Source organism: Solea solea, chromosome 2, assembly GCF_958295425.1.
Source record: "Solea solea chromosome 2, fSolSol10.1, whole genome shotgun sequence".
Classification (NCBI taxonomy): Eukaryota; Metazoa; Chordata; class Actinopteri; order Pleuronectiformes; family Soleidae; genus Solea; species Solea solea.
In genome coordinates, this window is record NC_081135.1 from 37,984,831 (window position 1) to 38,012,358 (window position 27,528).

At 40.9% G+C, this 27,528-nt stretch overlaps 1 protein-coding gene across 5 annotated transcripts in view; it reads right to left on the bottom strand.

Annotated features, from left to right (window-relative positions):
- LOC131453485 (diacylglycerol kinase beta) overlaps positions 1 to 27,528 on the bottom strand; it is an 89,390-nt gene that overhangs the window by 18,294 nt on the left and 43,568 nt on the right. For all 5 annotated transcript variants that reach the window (XM_058622477.1, XM_058622475.1, XM_058622476.1 and 2 more), the window contains 3 exons: positions 20,220 to 20,284; positions 10,976 to 11,066; positions 7,216 to 7,417 (listed from right to left, as the gene is read on the bottom strand). In XM_058622477.1, the coding sequence (XP_058478460.1) occupies positions 7,216 to 7,417; positions 10,976 to 11,066; positions 20,220 to 20,284 (358 nt within the window). The remainder of the gene's footprint in view (positions 1 to 7,215; positions 7,418 to 10,975; positions 11,067 to 20,219; positions 20,285 to 27,528) is intronic.

A 27,528-nucleotide genomic window follows, 5' to 3' on the forward strand; every position in this document is an offset into this window, starting at 1 on the left:
ACATCTTCAGGAGGTTAACTTAATAGTTATATTTTGGGACATTAGATCTGATTACATGTCGGATTCTGGTGTCAGGATGTTTATCTCCATGTTGGAGCCTGAAGAAAAGCAAATTGGCGTTTAGACGAATTTAAAAGTGTGTCATCTGCATACACGTTGACTGTTCTCACCCGGCTGGAGCTGGAACAGGCCTGTAGTTAATATTTAATTCAGGTTTTGACAGTAACTAATAACCTTTTGCAACAAAGTGAACCAACTACATGTGCTGACATTTAAACTGGCCTGTTAACTTTTATTTAGGCCACCAAAAAAAATGGAGTTTTACTTTTCTCCTGGGAAGATGGATGTGAGAATCTCCTCCACATCAAGGACAAAAAAAATTACTTTAACTGGTGTGAAGAGGATAAAAGTGAAGGTACAGCATGATCATTTGTGGCTAAGAACTTTACGAGTAAATAATCAATTACCTGATCAATCTTATCTCATTTGTTTGTTCATAGCGTCTCACACTGTCCCCGGGTTTTTAGTGCTGTCTTATTTTTGTTCCTGATGTCATGTCGTCCTGTGTGACGTCGCTAACCTTGAGGGGATTTACCTGCTCAGATAAAGGTTAAAGAAATTAAAGTCACTGCCGTTTCAGACGTCACCGGTGTAAAAGGGGCTGGGAGCCCCCGCCGCATGTTGCTGCTTTTTACCAACATGTACGCGTTCACACAATCGTCAAATCACAATTCCTCTTATTCCAAAGCTCCCACGACTCCACTTTATTTGTGTGCATCCGCTGCAGCTTCATCTAGCAGAGGAAGTGGAGGAAATCTGATCCAGGAGCTGGGAGGAAATGAAGAGGGGAGGGGAGCGATGGTACACAGATAAGAGTTGAGGAGGAGCAGGGTGAAAGGATGAACTGACACCGCCATCGCTCTACGTAACTGCTGTTCCTGTCAGCGCCCTCTTTGACACGCTGCGTTTTTCCCCGTGTCCACTCCCACCTGACAGTGTCTGCTGGGACACTTCACTCCACAGCAGCACATTCACAAACTGTGGAACAAATGATCACCTTTTTTTTGGTCCAATTTACGTCAGAAGAGTGGACACAGTCACAGTGTGTCTCCCTAAGAAAACAGAATGTTCCATATACGATTGTTTCCTTTTTTTTCCCTCGTGAAAATTGTTTCAAGAAATGTCTCCGTACACACAAAGTCCTGTATGTGGCGCTGTAACGCTGCCAGACAAATACACCAAAAATCGTCATAAATGTCATAAATTTGACGATTGTACAAACTGGTAGAGGTGGGGCATTGTTTACCCAAAGTTGCATTTTGGTCAAATACAAGAAAATTTAAAGGTTGCATTTTCCAAAAGCAGCACTTTAGGGCTACTAAAATACCGGTTCCTTGTTTATAAAAAGGTAATACGATATAAAACTTTTCCAAATCTGTCTAATTACATGAATAAAGGGCTTAAATGACACGATTTCTTCATCGGGATACACTACATATCAATTTAAAACTGGATACTGACATTATTTCCATCATTTCATTATACTATACTATACTATACAATATATAAGTCCAGTGTTTAAGAATGACTGATATTTAAAGGTGAGACCCCAGATTCAAACAAATACTGGACTTCTTCACCGATCCCTAGCATGTCAGGGAGCTACGGTGGCCTTCACATACCAGAAAGGATGTCATTCATCCGTTTTTGTGGCACGAGCTTGTCCATTTGTCCTAAATGGCTTTTACTCATAAGTTATAGAATGTTTTTAAATGGTTCAAAAAACTCTATAAATGCAGACTTATAGTAGTGTTCATGAAAATGTGGTTACAAATAAAGTTAAGGCACATTATCAGACAAGGAAAAGGAAATGCTGCAAATTAAATAACACGTACAGTACGATCCAGACATTGTTGGATCAGGTGTGTTGCAATTATTGTGTGTGGTACTTTCTATTTACGCCTGTCCATTAACAGAAGAGGTCCACACTGGGATGGATTATGAGCCAGTGGGCCCCTGGGTCCCGTTCTGTAATCCATCCTTGGGTCCGTGGGACGTAGATTTCATCTGCCCATTTCCATGGTAGTCCAAAAAAGCTACCATGTGGACAAACGTGGGCACAGTCCAGTCCAGTTGGAGGCACGCTCTTGTTTTGGTCCAAAATGAGACGACTCAGAAGACGGGGGCCCCATAGGCCTGTTCAGTGATCGATCCTTGGGTCCACAAAACGTGGTGAGATGATGCGGAAGACGGTAACCATGTGGAAGTGTGCTTGATGTTTAATGAGGAAGCTAGCTGATACCCTAGCTGCTGCTAGCTGCTACTACAATAGAACATTTGCATGAAATGCTCAACTGACGCGGACTCAGGTTTAAGTATGAAGTGTCTTTGCGGAAACAGAACGTGAACTGCAGAACTCCATTATTATTATTATTATTATTATTATTATTATTATTATTATTATTAGTGCACGTTACACAAGACAAAGCAGTCTCACAGCAATTTGTGAGTTTTATTTGTTTAAATTTTAACAACACAAGATGATTCTATTACAGCCGTAGGACTCTGTGGACTCTGTGTCTCTCTGTGTGTCTGCTGTCGTTTGTGTCCCCGCGCAACAAAAACCAGAGCAGGGACGGCGCAGTGATTCAGAGCGCTGAAGTTTGAGCGCTGAGGTCAGAATGGCCCTGGGCTTCGTTCACTCTCACTGGGTGAAGCCGGTTCATTGCATTATCGGCAGCAAATGGATTTAAAAGCTTTAGTTCATTGTGCCAGAGAAAGCAGCTGCCACAAACAATTAGCTGTGTGATAAACATGCAGGAACGCATTCACACACACACACACACACACACACAGAAACACACACCTAACAGTGTCTCTGTGAAACTGGAGCACCCGTCTCTGAGTCCTGTTTCCAAATAGCATTAGCAAGAAAAGGCTAATTTAATGAGGGTTTAATCCAGAGGGACAAAGCTTTGGAGAGCAAAGATTCCATCACGCGCATTTTCAAACAAGCACAAAGTCGATCCACTACCACAAAAACTTTTGCTTGAATGTAAAAAAAGGTCAGAGAACTCAGACCTCATATTTCAACCTCACCAACCCCGACATGGAACTCCAAGACAGCTGCCACCACTGAGACACTGCTACTTCTACCGTTTATGGCACTTCAGTCGTGTTGGTTTCTCAGTAAATCAGTCGTAAACATAGATCTGTTTAATTTTTAACCGTAGACGTGTTGCTATGCTGTTTGTCTGCAATGTAGAGCGTTGGTATTGACTGGTATTGCTAACAGTGGCTAACATAGGCTAGTTCAAGAGGTTTCCGTATTTTCTCAACTGGAATGCGGTGACATCACTCCCAGTTCCGACTTCCAAGTTCTGCTGTAAATACAAAGCCGTATATGAGTCGTGTGGTCGGAGGTGCAGTGTGGGCTAACATTAGAGAATGATGCTAATAGGCTAATAGTAGAGGAAAAGTCTTACTGAACATTGTAAAAAAAAATAATAATGAGTGTCTGGATGTGTTTAACCCGTCCTCTACTAGAAACCTTCTTGGAATAAGGAGCAATGGGGGTTGGGTACCTTGCTCAGGGGTACGGTCTACCAGTCTTTTTAAACCGGTCTCTGTTGATACAATTTCTAAAGTCGTAGAAGAGATGACACATTTGTCCTCCACCGTGAACCAGCTGAGACTGGACACCGGACAAGGACGTGACATCGCATCACGGAACCTCAACACTGATTGGTTTTTGCCTCATTTTCGCCTGTTGAAATTTTTCTACTGGAGGCAAAAACGCGACACGCAATTTGCACCATTTGTGCCGTACCAGCCTGGCAGTGGATTACATCCCATAGTTAGGTTTTTACGCCCCTAGCGGACACATAAATTATAGCCATCTGGTACGTTGGGTGTGTCATCATCAAATAGCTGCAGCCAAGGTAAGTCCGTTTTTTTATTATTATTGTTGTTATTATTATTTTTGTCATTGTCTGCAACTTACTGCCTCCCCAAGTCTGTTTTTAACCCTAACCCTTACCCCCTAAGGTTGGATATGATGCATAAAAAAGATGCACACACCCAAAGTGTGAAGGCATGACTTTCCAGAGTAGCAGCGCAATAACCTACACCACACACATGATGAATTTTATTATATTTATCCGACATCCCCACCTTTCATTTGCAAGAACAAATTGCTTCTGTCAAAGAACAGCGTTGATACGCGTCATGACACATTTTTTCAGTGGTTATAAGGAAATCCTGTCTCTTCTGAAGTGGGTGTGTGACGTACACCTGCGTAACGGATTTCAGGAAAAAGGGAAGAGCGACTTGAGTTGTCATTAAAGTTGGAGGACTTGTTGACGCATCCACGTCACTTTGATGGAACTGCTGACGCCGTGTCAAACACGCGGCCACAGTAAAAGTCCGCTCTGGACAATAAAACACGCAACTGTACAAACAAGAGGAGAAAATGTGACTGATGTGAGTCGCCTGTGCTTCTTCCTGCAGTATAATTTCTTTCCATATGTCCTTCTCCTCCTCCTGCGTCACTCATGGCCTCACTATAGACCTGAGATCTCCATGGTAACAAGGTTTTCCACAGTCATCACAGAGGTGGGCTCAATTTGAAAAAATAAATAAATAAAAGATTTTTTGGTGGACCTTGTATGTAACTAAACTACAAATAAAAAACATTAAATGGAGCTGTTATATGTCACTTTGATTTGACTTTTTCACGGAGTGACTAAGTGAATACAGTAAGTATGTACCTGGAAACATTTGTGCACACATTTCCTGTTTGAGTGACGAAATAAGAAATGGTGACATTTAAGAAAAGTCCTTACCTTCACTTAGTCGTTTCTCTCACAACCTCAAATTTTCCCTAAGTGCAATTTTACTTTCAGACAATGTACAGCTTGAATATTTCATACTCTTGTACATTTCCTTTGAGATCACATTTTTAATGTAGTAGGTTTTGTATAAATCTTTTCTATCCTGTTTTGTTTAGTGCCACACCTACCACCAGATTAACTTGATTTATTTTGGTATTTTCTAATTCCTCTGCCATTTGGCACAGGAATTCCATAATAATGTGCCGGCCTGTTCATGCACAAAATGACAAATAAACATCTTACATTTGAAAAAATATGAACCTTTTGAGTAGGTGGTCAAAATGTATAGCACTCATGTTTCCTGGTTTTTCACCACATAGAAATTGTGTTTGCGTAACAGACTTGGCGGAGGAGGCAGCAGAGCATTGTTTGTTACGTCACGAAAACACAATAAAAAAAACAGACAAATACAACTGTAACACTGCAAACAATGACTGGACTTTACATCCAGCCAATCTTCACAAAGGTAAAAAATGCCCAGGCTAACAAAAGTCGCTTGAAATCCCTTTGACAAGGAGATATTTATACTTATTATATTTATATTTATACCACTTTGTGTCAAAATTAAAGGGTACATTATATTCAGGTCTTTAAAGGGTCTTTTGTATGTTTTTCCTCCAGCAAGTCATATTTCATGTCAAAAACACTGTAAACAAACAACGAAGCAGTATCTGGGAAACACAACAAAAGGAATCACCATGGAGACCAGATGGAGACAGACACAATCTGTCATGTCGAGCTGCAGGTTGTAACTCGACCATACCGATCAATTCTTTTACGACACTAAAAGCTCTACAGTGGGGAATCACTTTATTGAATGACAAGCATTGTCCACTGCTCCACCAGGGGTCAAAACTTCCCCTTTCAGCTTCTTATTAAATGCCAGTTGCTAGTTTAGCATGTGGCTACTTGATAGCATGTCAACCACCATTCTGAGTCTTCCTACCATCCATTAACGTAAATATATGCAATTCTTTAAGCTGATAGACCAATCAATCGTCAATCATCTATCGTCTATTAGCTGCTTCTATTATTTTCTGGTATTAGCCGAACAAATACCTGCTAGCTGGTCATTTGTACAATACCTAATCGTGTTAGCCGAGTGTGTTAGTCCGATTTTAAGACATTCGATTTTGTAGAATAAAATCTGCGGACGGAACATGTTGACATGTATTTCAAAAGTCTGAATTTCAGATGGACTTCGACGCGCGTAGATGTGAATTTGTCGTTGGCCGGGCCACACGGCGCAAATCGCCAATCACTCTAATGCTCAAGTTTGCCATTGTGAATTTTAGCGAAGAATTTGCTTTGACGAGACGATCAATCAGTGATCCCGCGGCGCGAAAAATGTGCGTTTGGTGTGAACGTAGCATAACACAAGAATTCAGAGGCTCGATGTCTCGATCGTACGTCTTTAAAACTTCTAAGCTGCTAACTTTTCATTTAAAAAACACTACGGTCCAATTATGTAACAAATAATCTGACCACACAGTCTTATTTGAATTTTTACAATTTGTGTGAAGTGAAGTGAATCATTTGTGTGATATTTAAGGTTTCCATGGAATTCCATGGATTCCATGTTTGAATTTTTCCACTGTGTTTAACCAGTATTGCACTGATACTGAACATCATACCAGGTCAAACTTGAATTGTACAAAAGTCACACTTTAACATACACGTCTTTTTCCCATTTTAGAACTGTGCTGTCAAAATATTGTGCAGAGTCAGTGTCTACAACGCCAAAACAAAATAGTTGAAAACATTAGCGCGTCCACTTCTCCATCTCTGCCAATCAGAGCCAGAGCCGCTCATTCAGAGCCTGCCTCTAAAGCAAAGTCCTTTCACCAGCAGACAAATGCCAAAATTGAGTTTTTTTGAGCGCTGGAAAAGTGGATTATAAAAAAAAGCCAACCAGTATGAAAGTCTCCACAGCTTTCATTCAGTTGTCCCTCATTCTACTTTAAAAATGCCCTTTTCTTGAGCCCATTCTGAGCTTTTATTTGATGGGAACAAGTGTAACATGAAAGGGGGAGGGAGAGAGGGAGAAAAGGGAAGACGTTCAGCAAAGAAGCTGCGAGAAACCAGAGCAAACCCGAGGACATTCAGAAAATGGGGCGCCAGCTCTACCAGGTGAGCTATAGGTGAGCTAGATTCTCTGACATGAATGATAATCTCATACATGTTTAGCTCCCAAAAAAAGCCAATGTCCTACATTTCCCACAGGGAAACTATATTTCTGTGTGATAAATGTTCCTGTTGCTGTAGCTAACGCAGGTTTACTGTAATTGTGAGAAGAAGAACTCTCCTGCGTGTCCTCACTCACCTTGCATGCAGAACTTCAGCTCCTTGGCGTCCGTGACCGTGCTCGCCGGCATCCTCTCGGGAACCTTCTTGCTCATGCGGCTGTAGTTCCTCCTCTTCTTCGTCTCGCCCCACAGGTTGGAGCCGCCGTGCATGCTGGGAATGTTGAGCACGGCGATGCCCTCTAACGACGTGTTGCTGAGGTCCAAGATGATCCCGTCGCACTGAGAGGACAAAGGTTAGAAGACAGGTGGGAATTAGGGCTGTCAGAGCTCTTCTCTTACATGTGAAGTTTCGAGCAGATCAGGCTAATATACAGCAAAGTTATAGGCCACTTCATGTTCTGTGGCAAAAGGGTGGGTCAATTTAAAACTCGTGACTTCCTGTTGAGTAAAATGTATGTGCAATTGTGCATAGACGTGTTCAGGGTTAGTCTCTTATGTCACGTATGAAGTTCTGAGCCAATCGGTCAATGCATGGCAGAGTTATAGGGCACTTCCAATAGTTGACATGGCCACGCCCTTTTAGATCTGCAAAAACCTGCTGATGACTTTTCAGCTTTGATGTGTCTAGTACAAATTGTCGGTACGGAGTTTGTTAATTTACGAAACTTGGCAAATCGCCAAGATGGACGCCAAATTCAAAATGGCCGTCTTCCTGTTGAGTTGACGCCATGGTCCCAATAGACTTTTTAGTTCTTCTTGGGCTGTGACATGTTTCCACCAAGTTTCGTAAAATTTGGTTCAACTTCGTTTCAGCTTTATCCTACCAGGGCTTCAACTTTGGGTTTTCACCACCATTTAGGGCCTCAAAAATGAGATCATCACTTTTTTTATTATATCACGAGTTGGTTTGCTTCTCTCTGATGCCTCCCTCCTCTGTGGCTCTAAGCAGATTTGTTTGTTATGCCAGGACCAGACTACAAGAATTAACATATAATATAATAATAGCAAGAGTAGTGAATAAAAGAGAAAACTGATAAAGTAAATAGGCTATAATGTAAGAAATGAAGAAGATTAAGATTCGGAATGCTGTCACATAGATCAAATCCAGTTTTTAGCAGACCAAAGGGTAGAAGAAATAAACATTTAATGTGATAAATTATTACATTTCTGTGTTTTAAGAGTTTAAACCCCAACGGTCCTGAAAGAGGGAGTGGATATTTGAATATTGGTTAAAAAGCGACAGCTCTGTAAGGAATGGCTCAATAAAAGTCGACTCAAAACACAACAAAAGAAACTGATGTTACTTTAAATAACAAGCTGCAGTGTAAAGAGTTTCTGAATCACTGGGTAAAAAAATAAAAAAATTGCAAAGCCCACTTTGTTCACTATTGATTTTATGACTTGAAGATTTATTTTGTCCTGATGCATTACCTGAACACGAGCCAAGTGTGCAGCTCCGTCTTTATTAACGGCAATAAAAACGGCAGTAAGTTGGCCGACGTGGAAACACGGAGCATAAAAATATGAACAGATATAAACGGAACACCATCTGCCGCTCTTGGCTTACCTCTGACTTTCATTATGTCTGACCCTCATCTGGATTCATCAAACAACTTTAAACGCGCCGCAGAGTTTCTCCGTGGCATCGAGCACCGCTGAGTCAGAGCAATTACAAAAAAACGCTGCACTTTGCACTGCTCGCCCACCAGAGGCCCCCGGCGAGCACGGCACACAAGAGCCGTCAAGTTTAGTGTGTGTACTAAACACACACACACACACACACACAGTGAGACACAAACGGTCCCATGTCAAAGAAAAGAGAAAGTGCTGGTGCCAAAAAAAACTGCTGCCTCCAGCATTGACCCATAAAAATGAAACCACTGATGTCAGGGGATGTGGGCGGGGCTACCCTGAGTCATTCAGCCATTTTGAGATTTGTGCAAAAATGAGATGTTTTTGTAAGAGGTAATAACCTTCTGTTACCTAACTCTTCTTCTTCTTCGTTGATAGTGCGTACCAGTTGTAGTCAGAAGTCGGAAATTTCTGAGTTCCTAGTCGGAGGTTTCAACAGGAACGCCCTCTTGGGAAAGTCGGGGGCAACCCCGGTATATGATTCCAAGATGGCTGCCACTCATGCTAATAGCAAAAACACTCTGATACTTTGACTCAAAGCAGGATTTTTACTCTAATTTAACGACGGTTAAATGTCTGCACTGCCCCCGACTAAAGAAGAGCCAAACTTTTTTTTGCGTGGGAAGTTGCTGTTTTGTGCATCAGTTATAACTGAGGCTGTTTCTTCACTGTTTCCCACACGTTAGATTGTATTTATGGAGTAAATACAACAGAGTGTGACGGACACACGGAGCCTGTGAGATGGAGCTTGTTTTTTTTAGCATTTGGTTTCTGAGCCGTGCTTTAAAAGCCCAGGTGACAGATTAGGCATCGGCGTATGACAGAATGAGGCAATCATCGACTTCATGGAGCATTAATCTGACGATGTGCTAAGAATAGCTCGTCTCATTAATACAAAGAAACACAAAAAACCCTACTTTTTTTTTAAGAAAAGAAATGGCACTAAAAAAGCTGTCAGCGATAAAAGCAAACTTATTGCCACGCAGCCTACACAGGATGTTGTGTTTTTCATCTCATATTTCAGCATATTTTGAGCATTTATGGATGTTTTTGTCAGCTACACAACCAATTATTCTTCTACAGTACTTTAAAATTCTTTAGCCATTATGTATTAAAAACATTTGAATTGAAATACTGGCTTCAAGGGAAAGGTGTAACCCCGTCTTTTGACCTGTGTCAGCTGGGATCTGCTCCAGCGACCTCTGACCTTCATGTAGTGGATAAAGTGGTTGAAAATGAATGAATGTTACCGTACATATTTTACATACTAGTGCAGTACCAAATCAATATGTGCCTGTCTCTGTGGTGTTATTTATTTTTTGGTGTCACTCAGTTTGTTTACATGCAGGTTAAATGTCCAATTTTAGTCGGACTAAGACAATAATTCAATTACTTCAGTTCTTAATGTCATATGAACACATTTGTTAACCGGTAAATGGTCTGTATTTAATTTATACAGTGCCCTTCTAGTCTTGACCATACAGTTTTTTACACTCACCCATTCATACAGCTAATTTTTCTATCTATCACTCGTTAACGTTGGGTTAAATGTCTGGCCACAGGCATGAAGACTAGTGGCCGGGAATCAAGCCCGCAACCTTCAACTCAAATGGAGCTAGTCATAGTCTGACTAACATAACTGGATAATGTGACTCTTAGTCCGATTACTCCTGCATGTATACGCTTAGTCGGACTGGAGTTGGACTTCTTAGCGCTCTGTGCGCGCACTAAAATGTCCTCCCCAGTCTTTGAGCCAGAAGTACAAGGAGACGACGTATGAACTGCGGACAATGGGACGACCACAAGAACCACGCTCCATCTCACTTGTATCACGATTAACTTGAACAGCAGGTACGAAACGTACAGAACCACAGCACCGTCCGTCCGTCTGTGTCACCGTTCACCGTTTCTTTTTTTTCTGTGACGTAAAGGTCAACAGGAAACTGATTCAATAAGCACTAGCTTATAGAGAGATACAGCGCCACCTACGTACCCGGCCATGAATCCATTTTCTCCTCCGCATTTATACTCGGACTCTGCAAGTAGTCCGGCTTCCTGTCTTAGTCAGACTAAGGCTGTATTAGCTGGATTAAGCTGTGCTTGTAGACGTACACTGGCGCCCTCAGTAAGTCACCTGCAGACTCTGAATCCTGTCCAGTGACACGACGCACATTTAAAGATAGACGTCACCTCTGAGGGACTCACCTCCACTTCTATGCACTCGTTGAGTTTCTTGCAGGTGGCAGATATGGTCTCGGTGGTGCCGAACTCAAAGTACCACAGTTTGTTCTTCATCCTGAGAAAGAAAGGGGAGACAGAGAGAACAGACGTGTTTTATTTCAGTCAAAACAAGTCTTGGAGCCTTTTTATGTTTCAGCGGACACATACTGAAGCTGTCCGCTGTCTGGAGACGTCTCTCACACACACACACACACACACTGTGACGCTTACAGCTGAAGACAGCGGTGGACCACGTGGACACAGAGGTCACAGCTCCTCTGATGCGGCCTGAAGCACCGAACCACAGAGCGTTAACCGGCACCATCTGTGCCAAACAAGCCAAACTGCTGCTTATTTTTTATTTACTTTAATCAAAGCAAAGCAGCAGAGACATTTTCCGCCTCAGCGCCTTCATTACACGAGCTGAGACGTTGACGTCGCCTCTGGAGGGAACACGGGTGGAGGGAGGGGGTGAGACGTCGCCCTGGTGGAGATGATGAGGTTGAGGACTATTTTATTCACATGTCTACTGCAGGTGATTTGTCAGACATGTGTGACCTGAAGGAGGAAGTTCTCCGTTCTCTTACTGACGTCATTTGAATGAAAATGTTTTAACAACCTTTAGGATATTTGTTTGTATTTGACCTTTTCTTGTTTGCTTTTGTACACACGGAAATGTAATCTAATAAAATATATAAATAAGTATAGTTTAGGCTCATGGAGCCTTGAGTTCAGTGGTTTGGTTCTGTGCCATGTTGGTTTTTGAAAACCAGTAGTACGCCAGTGTCCACTACCCCTGACTTAAGGTGATTTGACTCTTAAATTAATCATGATTTACCAAATTGGCTTCATGTTTTATTGAATTACAGCTCGTGATTGAGCCCATTAAAGCAGATTTTTTTTACCACAATTTAACAGCTTCATTGTGTCATTGTGATGATTAAATGTCTGACATATTTGATTTTTCCTGACACAACACTCCCATTTTTCCGGGCTCGGGACCCTGGAGTTCACTGGAAACTACGGACGGGACGATGCCCTTTCTGTTTGTGTCCGATACTGATATCACTAACTCTACTGATACCGATATTAGTCCGATAAAGACATTTTAGACCGTTTATGAACGTATGGAGCTCATTTCAAAAGGACATAATTCTCCAAGTGTATAACAAATATTCTTCTCCCTTAAATAAAGAAATAAACAGCACGAACATGACTCAGCTAAAATGCTTCTGCTGATTTCTCTCTCCATTTTTACAGTCTAAAGTAATGTCCGATATCCCATCCAGTCATTGTGACCAGGATTGGACCGACACTGATTCTCATTCCTACTGCAAACTAAAAAGAAGGAAGAAAAATTGAGTAACACTTATTTTTAACCCCCATACACTGAAATACAGTGGTACGTGCTCACAAACAGCTGAATTTAAATGTTCTCCTCATCACAAACATCATCTGCAGACTCACGCCTTTAATGTGGTTGAATCAGACTCTCGGCTGATGTTTTCACCCTGCGTTCATCATCCACATCCACCCACACTCTATTCCATGACATGACAGCGAACTCATTAGCATGTGCTGATAGTGACAACACGACTTATTGACAAAACAGCTGTGTGAAATGTGGGCAGACCAAACGCCAAGGTCAGGAGCCCAAACAGCGTCAAAACAAACTTGAAAGACTTTGTTTTTCTTTCCTCTCTGACATTAAAAAGAGAAAAGAAGCATTAACGTCATTAAACCTTGACAGAATTGTAATAAGTGTTTATTTTTCTCCGAGTGTGAGGGAAAATGTCTTAAGCCGCCGCACTTGTTGACACATTTTTTCCCTCCCCGCTAATTGTCTTTTCTGTCCCCTGTTCTGTGTTTTTCGCCGTAATTCCTCCCCTGAAACCTGGGCTGCTGTCAAATCAGGGGATTATAAGCATATTTGAGATCACAATTAGGAACAGTTGCGATTCTCGACGAGGCGAGCTGCCTAACCTCATTAAGCTGCCTCCACTTGAGACGCTCTGTAAAAAAAAAAAAAATGCAATTAACTCATGTTTTTTTGTCCTCTCCTATGAACACAGAGTGCAACAGGGAGACTCGCTACGTCCATAAGCCTTTACTTCCACTATTCCCAGGTTTCTGGCAAAAACTACTGGTGAAACTGGAACAAAATTAATCTAAATAGGCAAGTGGGGGTTTTTGTCCATCAGAGGAAGGACACTGTTTGTACCAGTTTAGCTTCCAGGGCTAAGTGTGCCGAGCCCTGGGGCTTTGAGTGGTAAGGAGATGCTAATGGGTTTAATACCTGTGTGCTGAAAAATGACTTTATAATTAGCATCAAATAACTCAAAAATGTAGCCTATCAAGAGTGGAAAAAAATACTTAAAATGACAGAAAGTGCTCTCATTAACTAGCAGAGTACAATCTGTCATGGCCAACTTCGTAGCAAGAGTGCAAATGATGCTAAACTGATCTCAGAGCTCAGTTTGAAAGAAATTTAGCATTTGAGCTTAAACACATGAATCTGGTTTGATTAGCTAGCATTTCTGTTGGTGTATTTGTGTAATATTTTTGATTTTATTGGCCAACGCGAAACAAAACTAGTTTCTCATTAAATATATTCATGGCTAACAGCAATGCTAACAGCCAGAATGCAGGACTTTATTTTGTCATATTTTGTGTTCAAACTCATCAATGAGTGAATGATTTTAAGGCTCTAATAAAATTGAAATTGAAATAAAAAAATACTGAGTGCTGTACCAAGTTGCTGTACCATGGAATTTATGACAAATCTTTAGGGCTAACAGTTATGCTAACAGCTGGAAAGGTTGTTTCTTTTAATAATCCATGTCCCCCGATAAAAATCCAAAAACAGCGAGTGAACATTTCTGTGGTGCTTATAAAATGAACTTTAAGTGATGCACCCAGTTTTAAAAAAGTAAGGTTTGCTACAAACCTTCATTGCTTACTGCTATGCTAACAGCTGGAATGCAAACTACAACAGGAAGTGATCAACTGTCAAGCAGCACTAATAAAATTAGCTAAAATAAATAAAGTTGAATTAAAAATCCTAAAAGTTAACAAAAATAATCTGCTACAAAACATAAATGGCTAATGGCTATGCTAACAGCCAGAATATGCACCTGGAATGTTGCCCTGAATCTGCCAAACATGAAAAAAATTAACTGCTGAGTCATTTGACCCAGGGTTGAATGGTGATGAAAGACATTTTCACTGGTGAAAAACCTGTTCAAACCGGACATGAAATAGGTTTTAGCTCAGTGAGTGTGGATTACAATATATGAAGTATCTATTGTATTGTTTTCTTGTACATTTCAAACGTAGCTTCAGCGGAGCTCAGCAGCTTCGTGGATCTGTGGAACTGAAACCTCTCCCCACTGATAAACATCTCCTTTAATGAGCAGTGACCCCGTGACCTTCCACCTCTTTGCTCCGCCTCCTCCCCTTTCATACCTGCTGTTAAATCAGGAGAACATGACCGCGTTCTCTCACATCACATCAGACTTTTCATCCAATTCCACCGTCATAATACAACAGTGTCCCCATCATAAAGTGTAAATAGTAGCAGAGATAAAACCAGTGAATTAGTTCCCGAGTCAAACGTGCGTTTGTCTCTGGCGTCTGTTAATGTGGACGCGACACATTAGCTCTTTACATAAGCTGCTTTGTGGAGCCTGGAGAACAGGGTCAGTGAAATTTATCACCTGATTGGATTAGCCGGGATCAGGTGTCAGCACCTTTGTGACCTCTGTTCCCAAACACAGCAGCAGTCTGTGTTGTTTTTCCCCCGCAGCCATTCTGCTCGTCAAGTTTGAAGACGTTGACCGTCTTTGTCTCGGTCTCTGTCGTGTTGACTGCTCACTATTTGTTTTTCACACACAGCAGTTACGCTTTTTTTTTTCCTTCCATGTTCCAGAGTTTAGTAACGGATTTGCAAAAACAGCTCCTCTGGAATGAGACAAATATTCTTAAATTATAGAAAATAGAATTTTTTAAAAGTAACTTGTAAATCTGCGGCCACTTTCAAATTTCGAAATGCATTAAAATGAGAAAATAACGCGCCAAACTTGTAGATAGACATGCTCATCATCAGCAGTAATATTATTATTCTACTGCAAAACTTGCTTGTCAAGATTATTTTTCTTTTAAGGCAAAAAAATAATAAACGGTTTCACAGAAATAACGCTTCTTTTTGCAGTGTAAAATAATTCACTGTAAAAACATTCTGACTAAGAATAAGACAAATATTCTTAAATTCATTTAGATTTTCTTGTTTTAAGAGAAAGAAAAATTTGCCAATCTTGCTCTTGCTATAATAATATAACTAGTTTGTGAATTTCCCACTTTGAAATTGTAAAATGGTTTAAAACAAAAACAAAATAGCCGGACTTTAAGAAAGACGTGCTTATCATCAGCAAAGGGATAATGTCGGGGTATTTTCAATCAAGAAAAAGAGACTTATTTCTGGGAAACTGTTCTTCTTTTTTGTCCTAAAAGAAAAAGTATCTTGGCGAGCAAGTTTTCTAGTACAAGAAAGATTTTAACAATGTCTTTGCTGATGATTAGCACGTCTTTCTTAAGGTTTGGCTATTTTGTTCTCGTTTTTGGCTAGGTAGACTAGGTAGAAGAAAATCTAAATGAATTTAAGAATATTTGTCTTATTTCTAGTAGGACTATTTTTCATGTGCGAGCATTTCTTTGCTGATGATAAACATGTGTTTCTTAAATTCTGGCTATTTTTGCTTGTTTTTTTTTCTACTTTTAAACCATTTTTACAATTTCAAAGTGGGTAAATTCACAGACTAGTTTTAATATTTCTATCTAAGCAAGATTTGCTCATTTTTTCCTCTTAAATCGAGAAAATCTGAATGAATTTAAGAATGTGTCTTATTTAGTAGGCTTTAAACCTTTAACCTTTAAAATTCATGGTGTGTGTGTGTGTTGAAATTCACTGTGTGCTGTATGAATTCCAGTTTAGCTACAAAAAAGCAACAAAACCGAGTTGAGCCGAGCTATGCTACACCTGTATCATAGGAAAGTGCCGTTCTTCTCCATTTGTGTTGTAGTTCTGTTGCATTGTTACAGCGCCACACAAAGGCCTGGCATACGTACTACAGTCAGTGTGTATGAAGACATTTCTTTGAACACGGTTGTGTTTTTTTTCTGTTTCCGTGCAGATGATCAGGCCTTCGTGTAAAAGAGGTTCATGTCTCTGAAAGCAGCTCTTCTTCTTCTTCTTGTTTTTCTTTTACGCTGCGACTCCTGCTCTCGCTGGGGATGAAGGACACACAGTCACACAGTGAACGACAGCCATTGTTGGTGGTGTGAGGAGTCATTAACACCTGCTCCCCGGGCTCCTGGAGGTCTGTGACCATTAGACGCTGGTGGAGCTCCACAGGCTGAGGTGTCGGCAGTCACACATGTCCTCCAACACGGCTCATGAAGCTGGGAGGTGAAGTGGGAGGAGGGGGAGGGTGTTGGAGTGTGTGAGAGACACACAATGAAGGACTGTAGACAGTGCAGCGCTGCCGCGAGGCCTCTGTCACCGGGTCAAAGGTGATTTATTATCCCCCCCCCCCACAGAGAAGAACAACAACAGCTTCATCTCGGCATTGACTCCTTTCATTCTGAGACGCTTTATAAGAGTGGATGATATTTACTCTGCCAAGACTTCAGTCAGGCCACAATGAAACAGTCGCAGCCGTCCGTCAGCTTTTCTGCTGCAGCTTCCTGTTACCATCTGACTTCTGACAGTTGGTATTATTTCCTCGTCGGGGGGTGGGTGGGGGCAGAGTCATTGGTTGGAGCTAAATGTGGAAGTTGGAGCTGCACCATGAGATGCACACACAAAGCCGCCAGTCATCAGAACAGAAGAAAGAGGCCAAAATCATGAAAAACTATTTTGTTTTCAGCTCCAACGACGAGTGTTTTTAACCCAGAGTGCTCACCAGCATAGAGCAGTGCTGCAGGTGCACCGGGTGGTAATTCCAATAATCCACAACTCCTTATATGTGTTTTAATCATCTTATGTGTAGTTGACGGCAGGGACACAAAGCAACACAGTGACTTATGGCGTGTTTCCACCAGCTCGCCGCCTCGTCTTGCCTCAGCAGCGTTAACTTGTGTTTCCACTAGCGTGACGTCGCCAGACTGTCACATGAAGAGACGTCCGACACAAGAACCAAGCCGAACAGTGCCGAACTGTAGACCGGTTAAAAAAGACTTAACAATTCTAAAAACGTGGGTTCATCTCCAACAACTACCAGGGAAAATGTCTAAAATCTCAATATTTAACACAGGAGTCTGGTGTATTTCAGTCAGACGGAGTCTGTGCTCCGGTCATGGAGGAAGTACTGAACAAATGAACTGATTCTAATGATTCAGTTACACTGAAAGCAACTGCTCAGTCCAGAGTGAAAGTTAGTGGACTTATTACTGTAGTTGGTGGTAATAAGAAGAAGAATTTTATTTAAATCTGATTACCTGATTTTTTTTTCTGTTTGTAATAGCAGTTGTGACAGTTTGAGCTGTGGGCTAAATGATGCAACTGCACTGTGATGAAACACACCAGTGTTAGTGTCGTCAGATCTGGATCGTTTGCTGAGTCATCGTGGGCTTTGTCTGTTCGTGAACACTAAGAAATAAAGTAAATAAAGATACTGAAGGAAGAGTTCCTTGAATCTGAGTATTCTTAGTATTTTGAGGATACAAAAATACAATATTTTAGTTTAATTTTAGTTCATTTTGATACATGTAGGAGTTGGACATTTGGTATTTTATTTTAAAACACATATAGATGTATTTTTGTTGAGTCAAAGTACTATTCATTTTATATCTATGAAAAACAAGTGAACTTTGACATATTTCCACATATTTACAACTTCAATCCAAATTTTAAAAAAATAAATAAATCAGTACTTTTTGCTCAGATTTTTTTTTATATACTTGGTGAAAATGAAATGAAAATATTTTAAGACACTCTACATTTCCCATTCTTATAGCCTCTGTATATATAAAAAGCAGCTTAAATGTTCTGCTGCACAGAAATATAAGATATAACAGCTCACATGAAGCATAAAATATGTATAATATACATTTAAAAGACAAAAAACATGAGTAAAAATAGCAGCTGTACAGTAAAGCACAATAAAGTCAACGTCTTATCGGGTGTCACAGGCAGATTATTCCATAATTGGGGATGTGGGTTACGCTTGGTTCTTCTGCTGATCAGCTGACCTGAGAGAGTGGGTTCACCAGCGAGGGATTTAAAAGCAAATAAAAGAATCCTTTAAAAATCCTTTAAAATGTACGAGCAGCACAGAGTCAGTGTCAGAGTAAGGCTGACGAGGCGGATCTGTGCTGTGATTTGTGTTTGCCAGGTAAAAAAACAACAACAACCCGCACAATAATCCAGCCTGAGACGTGTCGCTAACAGGAAGAACATGTTCTCCTCTGAATAAAAAAACAGTGGTTAAAACTCTGGACTGAAATTAAAGCGTCTTTCACAGTTACTGTAACGAGATTATCCACAAATATTCAACCAATTCCCAACAACGTACCATTTTACCTTGGTTGACCTCAAATTCAAGGACTTTTTTGAAGGCCCAATTCCCTCTAATTCAGGTACTTTTCGAGGCCTTTGAGGACCAGTTCCCTCAATTTCAAGGACTTTTTGAGGTCTTTGAGAACCAGTTCCCTCAAATTCAAGGCCTTTTCGAGGCCTTTGAGGAGAAGTTCATCCATCTATTTTCTACCGCTTTACCCTCCACAGAAGACATTTGAGGACCAGTACAAATGTTTTAACGGATTAAATCTGATTGTTTTTTAAATTTAAGAGATTTATGCTGTTGAAGGAATTTGACTAAACAGAATCATTTTAATAATTAACTATGCCCAGATTCATTTTTCAGAGTGTGAAAGAGTGAAACACTGTTTTTGTTTAAAAGTGTGTGTGTGTGGGCGACTTAACTGTGTGGCGTGGAGTTTTAGTTTTAAATTTAACTGAGTCACAACTGGGTCTTTGTCTGTGCTTCATGTTGTTTTCATAACAATCTGCTGGTTTTTCCTCTACACGTTAACTAAAGGAGAGAGAAGCAGTGACGAGTTGCTTGCTCTTTGAACTTCAATAATTAATGCGTGTGTTTCCACCTCAATCGCACAGAAGGAAAAAAGATTAAAGAAATGTACCTCTGTCCTCCAGAGAGGCTTCGCTTTGATCCACAAGATAAAAGATGTAAAGTTCTGAGTGTTTGAAGAAAGAAAGAGGACGGACTCACTCAAGTTAAAGCTTCAGTACAATTTGAATTATTTTCTGTTATTGTTTCCATTAGGAATCCAGGCTTCACATGGGTCCTTGAAAGTGCTTGAATTTTATGGCAGAAAGACGTGAAGTTGATATTTAGGCAAATGTCTCACTCATTTGTTACGACGCCACCTACTGTTTCATGCCCTGCGTTGCTTGACAAACATGGAGACATAATTACTCGCCGTGTTGTGGACACGGTCCACTGTCTCTGTCTCAGCCGCTGACGTGAGATTCCGTGCAGAACAATGAGCGAGTAAAGTGTACATTTAGACAAAGACTCAAATGTTTAATGGTAAAATTTGTTTTATAGTTCCAGTTTTAAAAGTAACACGCAAAACCTTGGGTTTGTGTACAACTACAGTGTTTTTCCTCAATAAAACCTTTTGTTTATCTCCATTTTAAATCCTTAATACACGCCGCAGAAGCATTTTACATTTTCTGGCCCTGTTTTTATGCTTAAAATAAGCTAAAATAAAGTCTAGGCAGACATTTTAAACGTCTTGCGGAACGTGACCTTTTAAACATTTAAACACTACAAGGGTGAGAATGTGCTCAGGCAGCAACATCCACTGCTTTATTATTGGTGTGAACAAAGGGCCCCAAAGTCTGATTTTGCTAAGGGCCCCATGAAGGCTCGTGCTGGCCCTGGGAAGTTGAAATTGTGATTTGGCGTTGGAGAAGAAGGAGCGACATTGGTCTGTGTGACCCTGTTATAACTGCACTGCCGTCTAATGTCACAGCTTAGACACCAGGAATAGTCTCTGAGTCCTGCTGACGCACTGACGGCAGCGTGTGCATGGGCAGGTTCTGTCTCGTCATTGATCTCAGTGTCATACTGAGTTTCAAGGTTCACTCACTGGTTACACGGTTAGCTTGTTAGCTGATGATGCTGATATGTGTCACTTCACTTACCTGCTGTTGAATTTCTCTGGGTGCTTTTCTCGCATCAGATGGAAGCGATGGGCGATGGAGGCGTCCTGTGGAAGACATGAGACATTGAGAGACATCAAGAGACATTAATAATAATAACTAATAAAAGCCATTATTAGTAGTACTGTTCTGTTAATTTTTCCACAGAATTCTAGCTTTTTAATTTTTTAAACTTTGTTTCCCAAAATAATTTCACATGTGGCCCTAATCCTCTTCCGTAATTACCATCAGTATAATAATAATAATAATGAATAGAATAAACATGAGGTAGACAAAGAAATCTATAAAAATTGTAAGCACGACACTATAAAAATAATATGCAAATTTTACTGTGATATTTTAACGTTTGTTGCAAAAGTTTGTCATATTTGGCAAAAATGTAGATTTTTCTTTTTTAGGTTAAAATTGAAAAATGAACATGTCAATGTAATAATGAGCTGATTTGATGATACCGTTTCTCCAAAAATGAATGAATTAAATGTTTTTAAGTTTGTTTTATACACAATTTTTTAGACACAATTCCAACAAAAAGTGAATTTTTGTCAACGGGCAAATGTCTCACACTATTTGTCAAATAAGCAATAAATGTAATTAAATCATTTCAATAATTGGTCTCCTTGTCCCCGGGGTCCATGGTGGGTGGGACGGGAGGGCAGGACATTTTTACTCATTTAAATCTTTGTTCTTTTTGTTTTTTTCTTGGCATGTTTTTGTTTCTCAGTTTGACTTTTGTAATTATTTGTCTTTTTTTGGTCTAATTATTAACTTGTAAACGCACCCAATATAATTATGTGTGAACACGAAAGTCCTTGTAAAATGGGACAAGAGCATAAATGACTAAAGGTCACAGCGCGGACTCTGCCCTCATTCGCCCCCTCCTCCTTCCTCTCCCAGTGCATTTAACCCCTGACCTCTGGGGTCGGAGGTGAGTGTAACCCTGATCAGTCACAAGTGCAGACTCAGTTTGACCTTTCATACAGGAAAACAACATGTTGTTACAACAGAAGAAGAAACCATGGGGAAATCTCTTCTTCTCTCTTTCTTCACTCGTCTTTATTGATTCCTCACAGAAACGCTGTGAGAGTTTCTGACTCTACTTCACGTCCATTTACTCTTTACTTTAAAAGCTGGCTCACACGTGTTTAAAAAAGCAGGAAAATTAGCAGAACATTCAGCTGAGTCTGGGTCGAGCAGGTCATTTTATGGAGATTTTCCCTCCTTTTTCACACTAAAGCTCACATGGACATTTAGGGAGGTCGAAGTATCAAAAAGTTCCAGAAAATTGCTGGAAAATTGAGTTTGGAGTTTGATGAACTCACATGAAGAACGCAGCAGGAGATTGTCTGACACATTCATTACACCAGGAAAATCAGCAGAACATTCAGGCCAGAGTTCAAACAGGAGGAGTGACTTTTAGCCAACGTGCTCGCTTGAGACTAAACGTGTTCTTTTGTCGCAATATTCAGAAAATATCTGAAAACTTCACAGCGAGGGAGAGGCTGATTGTTCCGCCTCGTGTTTGCTCCACTCCTGTTCTGCTAATTCTCCTGCTTTTTCCCCTGTATATGCATCACAGACCCAGCAAACATGTCAACATCCAATTTATATGGAACTACTCCTGTGCTATACTGCTATAGAGAAATTTACGGAACATTAGATTTGGATATTTTCCAAAATATCCACATCCAGGAAATTGGGGTTGGATTTCTTCTGTGAACCATTTCATAGTAATGTTTCAAGTAACTTCAGCACAGGTGTGAAAACAGAACATGTCATGCCTCCTGCAGGATGAATGCATGAATCGCAATCTCTACAATTTCTTTAGAACATTAACTGGGATACGAGCTCTGCAATGTCTGGAAAGTTGAACTTTGACATCTATCAAGGTTTGCAGGTCTTATTCCATCAGATGCTTTCATAACACCAGGAAAATTATGTTGGATTAAACGGCTATAGGCACAGACGTTCTGGAAAATGTCTAGACTTAAACAGACTCTAAAACATGAAAGTATGAATCGCAATCCCTAGAAAAACATGTACATTTTTCCGATTCCAATTTTTCTGGAACTTCCTATGCCAGTCAACAATAGTCACATTTCCAGGTTGTTGAATTTGGACATTCAGGAAAAGTCTGGTTCCTTGGCTGAGCGTAAAGAAGGCAGGACTAGGAATACTAGTTCTGCAAAATGTCTGGAAAGTTGGAATATGACATTAACAAAAGTTTGTCAGATGCTTTCATAACACAAGGACAATTACGTTGATTCAAAGTCTACAGGCACCGACGTGCTGGAAAATGTCTCGAGCAACATTAGATGATTTGAGAATAATGTCTAGAGCACCGAGTCTCAAGGAACACGACACCACCACAAACACATTTCCATGCAGCACATCATACTGTCCGGCAGAGTTCTGGACACTCGAGCAGCTATAGCGCGACCTCAGGTTGAGCTTGACCAGAGCTGCGTCTGCTCCGCTCAGGCCCGAGGACGTGATCTGTGTCCTTCACAGATAAACGGCCACTGTACACACGAAATAAGATCAAGACGCATGTGCGTGGAGATTAAATCGGCTATATGTCACAGGACACCGTATGGCTAATGTAGATGTAACGGCTGGAAGTAAGAGCTGGAGAGCGGAGGAGGATGGAGGAGGAGGAGGATGGAGAGTGTCACAGTGACGGTGCAGCCACTAATGATGTTAACACATGAAGGAGAAGAAGATTCATCCCTTCACTCTGTCACCATGTAATAACATCATCTGCTGCGGCAGTAAGTGCTTCACAGAGACAGAGGCAGAGACGCATGACGCAACCAGACTTAATGCATGAACACAATACGATAACCAAATTAACTCCTGACATAACAGCACTTTAAAAAATGAAGCAAACAAATAAAATCGGTTTTCTGCGCCAAATCCATAATCACAAACTGCTGAGACAAAATATCACCATAGGAACTTTTACTTGTGGAAGATTTGATTGTTGTTGTTGTTGTTGGTGCCAAATATTGATATTTTAATTAAAAAAATAATTTCCTGTTAGCTTGACTCACAAGCGCCGCTACTTTATGGCACCTTTGGTGACGCTGTTTTTCATTGAAACTAGCTCTATATGCTCTATGATATATGGTCATCACACAAATCTTCGGCTCGTCCAGTTAGGTTGATATTTGGTTATTTGGTCAATTCTCTGAACAGATTTCTGGGATATTTGGATTTGGACATTTTCCAGACATCAGGGAAAGGGGTGGCTTATGGGCTGAGCATGTAAGAGGCAGGACACTGTCCCACTGTGATGTCCTCTGAAATATTTGGATACTTCAGAATATTGGACCATGGTACTCATGGGGAAAGTTCTGGAAAACCATCCAGATGTGACCATGAAAGGTTGGCTGGTAAAGTTGAAGGAACGTGAGAACAGAATTGTTGTTCAACCCATTTTCCAGAACGTTTCCTGCCAGACCCTAAATCTAATTTTTGGTGATATTGGTGTGGAATTTTTTCGGACATTCTGGAAAGGGGTGGAGCCTGGCTTAAGCAGACAGGAGGCAAGACACTTGAATTAGTTTGAGATCAAGGTTAACATATACTGTATAAATTAGGTCCAATAAGGTTGACATTTCGTCATTTTCATCATAGATCAGGGTGTTTAACACAGAACTTTACAAGTCTGGTCACGTTTTTCACGTAGGGGGCAGTGGAGGCAGACATTTAACCATCACAGTGACACTGAAGCTGTTAAATTAGGGTACAGTTCCTGCATAGTCTGCTGTAACATCATCACTAGCTAAGTTTCAGTCCAGTCTGAACTGGATCCAACAGTGTTAATAGTTTAAACACCTGCTAAAAGAGAACATAAGCAGGAACACATTTGGAACAAGTTTGGATCATGAAAGTCTGAAAATAAACACCCATAAATATAAAGTAAACAACGCGACATCTTTAAACTTGATATAGAGCGGCGATATTACCAACCTGGCCAAGTGTCAATAGGATACAACAGGCGAGTAGCACAGCTTTACAGGCAACAAGTGTTTTACGGCAACATTTACATGCTCTGGCAGTGCGAAATGACCACTGTCGTACTTCATTTCACGGTAAATGTATCTGTTGTGCCTCCTCCGCGTGATCCGCGCTAATAAAAAGGCGTATAATTACAGCAAAGTGTCCCATCCTGTGACTTTGGCAACCGGCAAACATCTGCGATGACAGGCTGGCACCGTGCCTGCCTGTGCAGGTGTTTCAGCGCTCGGCAACAAGGAGAGAGGAAGGTTGCGAGGAGACAGGTGGACAAGTGCAATTATATGCATCCTCATCTGTCACCCCCCTCCCCCAACCCAACCCAACCTAACCCAACACAAAACAAAGAAAAAAAACACAGTGATGGCTGTTGCAACACAGCTCAACAACCAGAAGTCACTGCATCAGCAAAGCTCAGGTCTTAAAATAGAGCTGCATCTGCTGCTTTAACAGGCGCAGAATCTGAAACGGGCACCTGGGGAGGCGAGGAGACATCACAGACCAACTTTACCCAAACCATAAACCTGATTCTCAGCATACGTACGTGAGCAGGAAACACGGGACACTTGTTTACAAGGATCGTTTGTCATGGCGGGCTGTTTCATGTCACCACGCCATCACTGGTTCAGCAGCAACACGTTTTTATGAATCTGTCCCAGTTAAAAAATATGTGACATTTTCCGTCGCCTGCAGTCGTCTGCACGATCATGTTTTTTTTTTTTGATCTTGCCGTTTTTTGAAGTTTGAAGGTGCCGGGGGCAAGAGGAGGTGCTGTCAGACGGGCGACGTAAAAAAGAGACACAACAACAAAAACAAAAACAGTGGCGGCAAAATGTCACCTCAGTGTGACCCACAGTCCCTGGCACAGATATAGGTTTTCAGTTCACCCTCATTGTGTTTCACTGGCCTCTGGTGGTTCGTTTAATGCCAACTAGGCATGTCAGTCAGGCTACATCCACACTACACATGAATTCTGCTCATAATAATATCTGCCGTCCAAACTAAACCAGCGTTTTAAACCCCCACAAAACACTGGTGGCTCTGTTTAAGTTAACTTCTCAGCTTTTGCCCGTCCAGACTAAAACGCAGCTTTAAAGTTTTCAGACAAAAAAAAAACGAGCCAGCATTGTTTGTAAACTTCTCCGTTTTTGCCTGTCCAGACTAAAACTAAGTCCAAACTATTTCAAACAAAAACGGAGCCAGTAGCATTTTCAAACTTCTCCATTTTGCCCATCCAGACTAAAATGCAATCCCAAAGTTTTCAAACATAAACGGAAGCAGTTGCATTTTTAAATATCTCTATTTTTGCTCATTCAGTCCCAATCGCAGCCCCAAAGCTTTCCAATGAAAACAGAGATAGCATTGTTTTTGTCCGTCCAGACTAAAATACAGCCCCAAAGTTTTCAAACATAAATGGAGCAAACTGCATTTCTTATTTTCTCTGTTACTTTCTCGTCCAGATTCGTTTCTGAATCTGGAAAGTGAATAAAGAAGTGTCTGAAACCTGAATTATCCTGATTATTGTGTTGCTGTGGCAATGATGTTAATATTTTAGCTATCAATCAATTGCTTATTCAGAATTATTGATTATACAGTCACATTACAATTGATTACTGATTTAAAACAGAGACTGTTAAAACTTTCTGCCGCCTGTACTGGACGTTTAATTTAGTCTGTGTTTGTGCAGAAAACAGGAAAGGCCACAAGAAAAACAGTTTGTGTGTGTGTGTGTGTGTGTGTGAGATAGAGATGCAGTAGCACTGGCACAGGCTGAAGGTCAGGGGAAGTATCAGTGACAGGAAGTCAGCGTCTGCCAGGTTCAGACCAGGTTACCGCAGTAATGAATGACCGTGCTGAGTGACACCTGGCTGGTCTTAAAGATGAGCTGCACCACGCTCAAACACAAGGACGAACAAATACATACTGTAGATTTTTTAAAATGTCTGATGTGAAACAACCTACAACCCTGTCTGTCTGTTTATTTTTATTGTTGTCACTGGTGTTTCTACATCAGCCTGTTTTCAGGAGCACGTTTCCATTTGTGCATTAAAACAACTGGGAAATTCAAAAAAGTTGTGATGTATTTTTCTACAATTTGTAATCTTGAGGAAGGAGAAAAAGTTATATTTGTTATATTATATTATATACTACTATGTAAACCAACAAGCCAACCAACCAATAAGCCAACCAGTCAACCAACTAAGCAACAATAAGCCAACCAACCAACCAACCAACCAACCAACAAGCCAGCCAACCAGTTCACAAACTAAGCAACCAACAAGCCAACCAACTAAGCAACCAACAAGCCAACCAACCAACCAACCAACCAACCAAAAACCAACCAGTCAACCAAACAACAAGCCAAGCAACCAAGCAAACAACCAACCAACAAGCCAACCAACCAACCAACCGTTCAACCATCCAACAAGCCAAGCAACCAAGCAAACAACCAACAACCAACCAACCAAAGCTGCAACAAACATTTGTTTTTAATAATCGCTGAATCTGTTCATCAGTTTCTGAATTGATCGATTGTTGTTTGGTCAATAAATGTCAGAAAATGTTGAAATATGTCGACCATTGTTTCCCGAAACCTGAAAACGATGATGTTCTGAAATGAAATGATTAGATTTTAATGACTTCATTACAAGGAGCAAAAAAGGGAAAATATTCACGTATAAGAAGCTGAAAAAACGGAAAACTTGTATGATGTCACAGCAGGTCGCCCCTCAGCTCAAAGACTCAGAGAGCGACTTATAAGTCCATTAGAGGAAGCACAGGAGACTCGACACCGTGCGACTAAAATCAAAGTCAGGGATTGCGGTACACATTAGGAATCTTGTAGGGCACACACTCTCACACACTCGTACACATTTACACCCGTCCACAGAAACAGTCTCACTGCAGAGGGATCAGCTTCCTCACTGTAACATGAGGCGGAGTCTTTAATGGCTGCTGACATGGTGTGATTTCCTCCTCTCAAATTCCTCGCTCGGGATTCTTTCCAGGCTGCAGGTCAAGTGAAGACGCCGACGCCGACGCCGACCTGAACGAGCACACAGATGCTCGAAACCCTCCGCCGCCGCTATTCATGAATGACACGTTTTAGATCAATGACACAGAAGCCAAACACTTTCAAGGGATATTTCAGCTGTGAACGCCCCCTGCTGGCTCTCACTGCAAACACAGAAAAACAGTGGGACACAAGGAAAGCCCAATAGAATGTATATTTATCACCTAAATTCACAGTTACGCAGCCTTTTCAGAGTGGAAA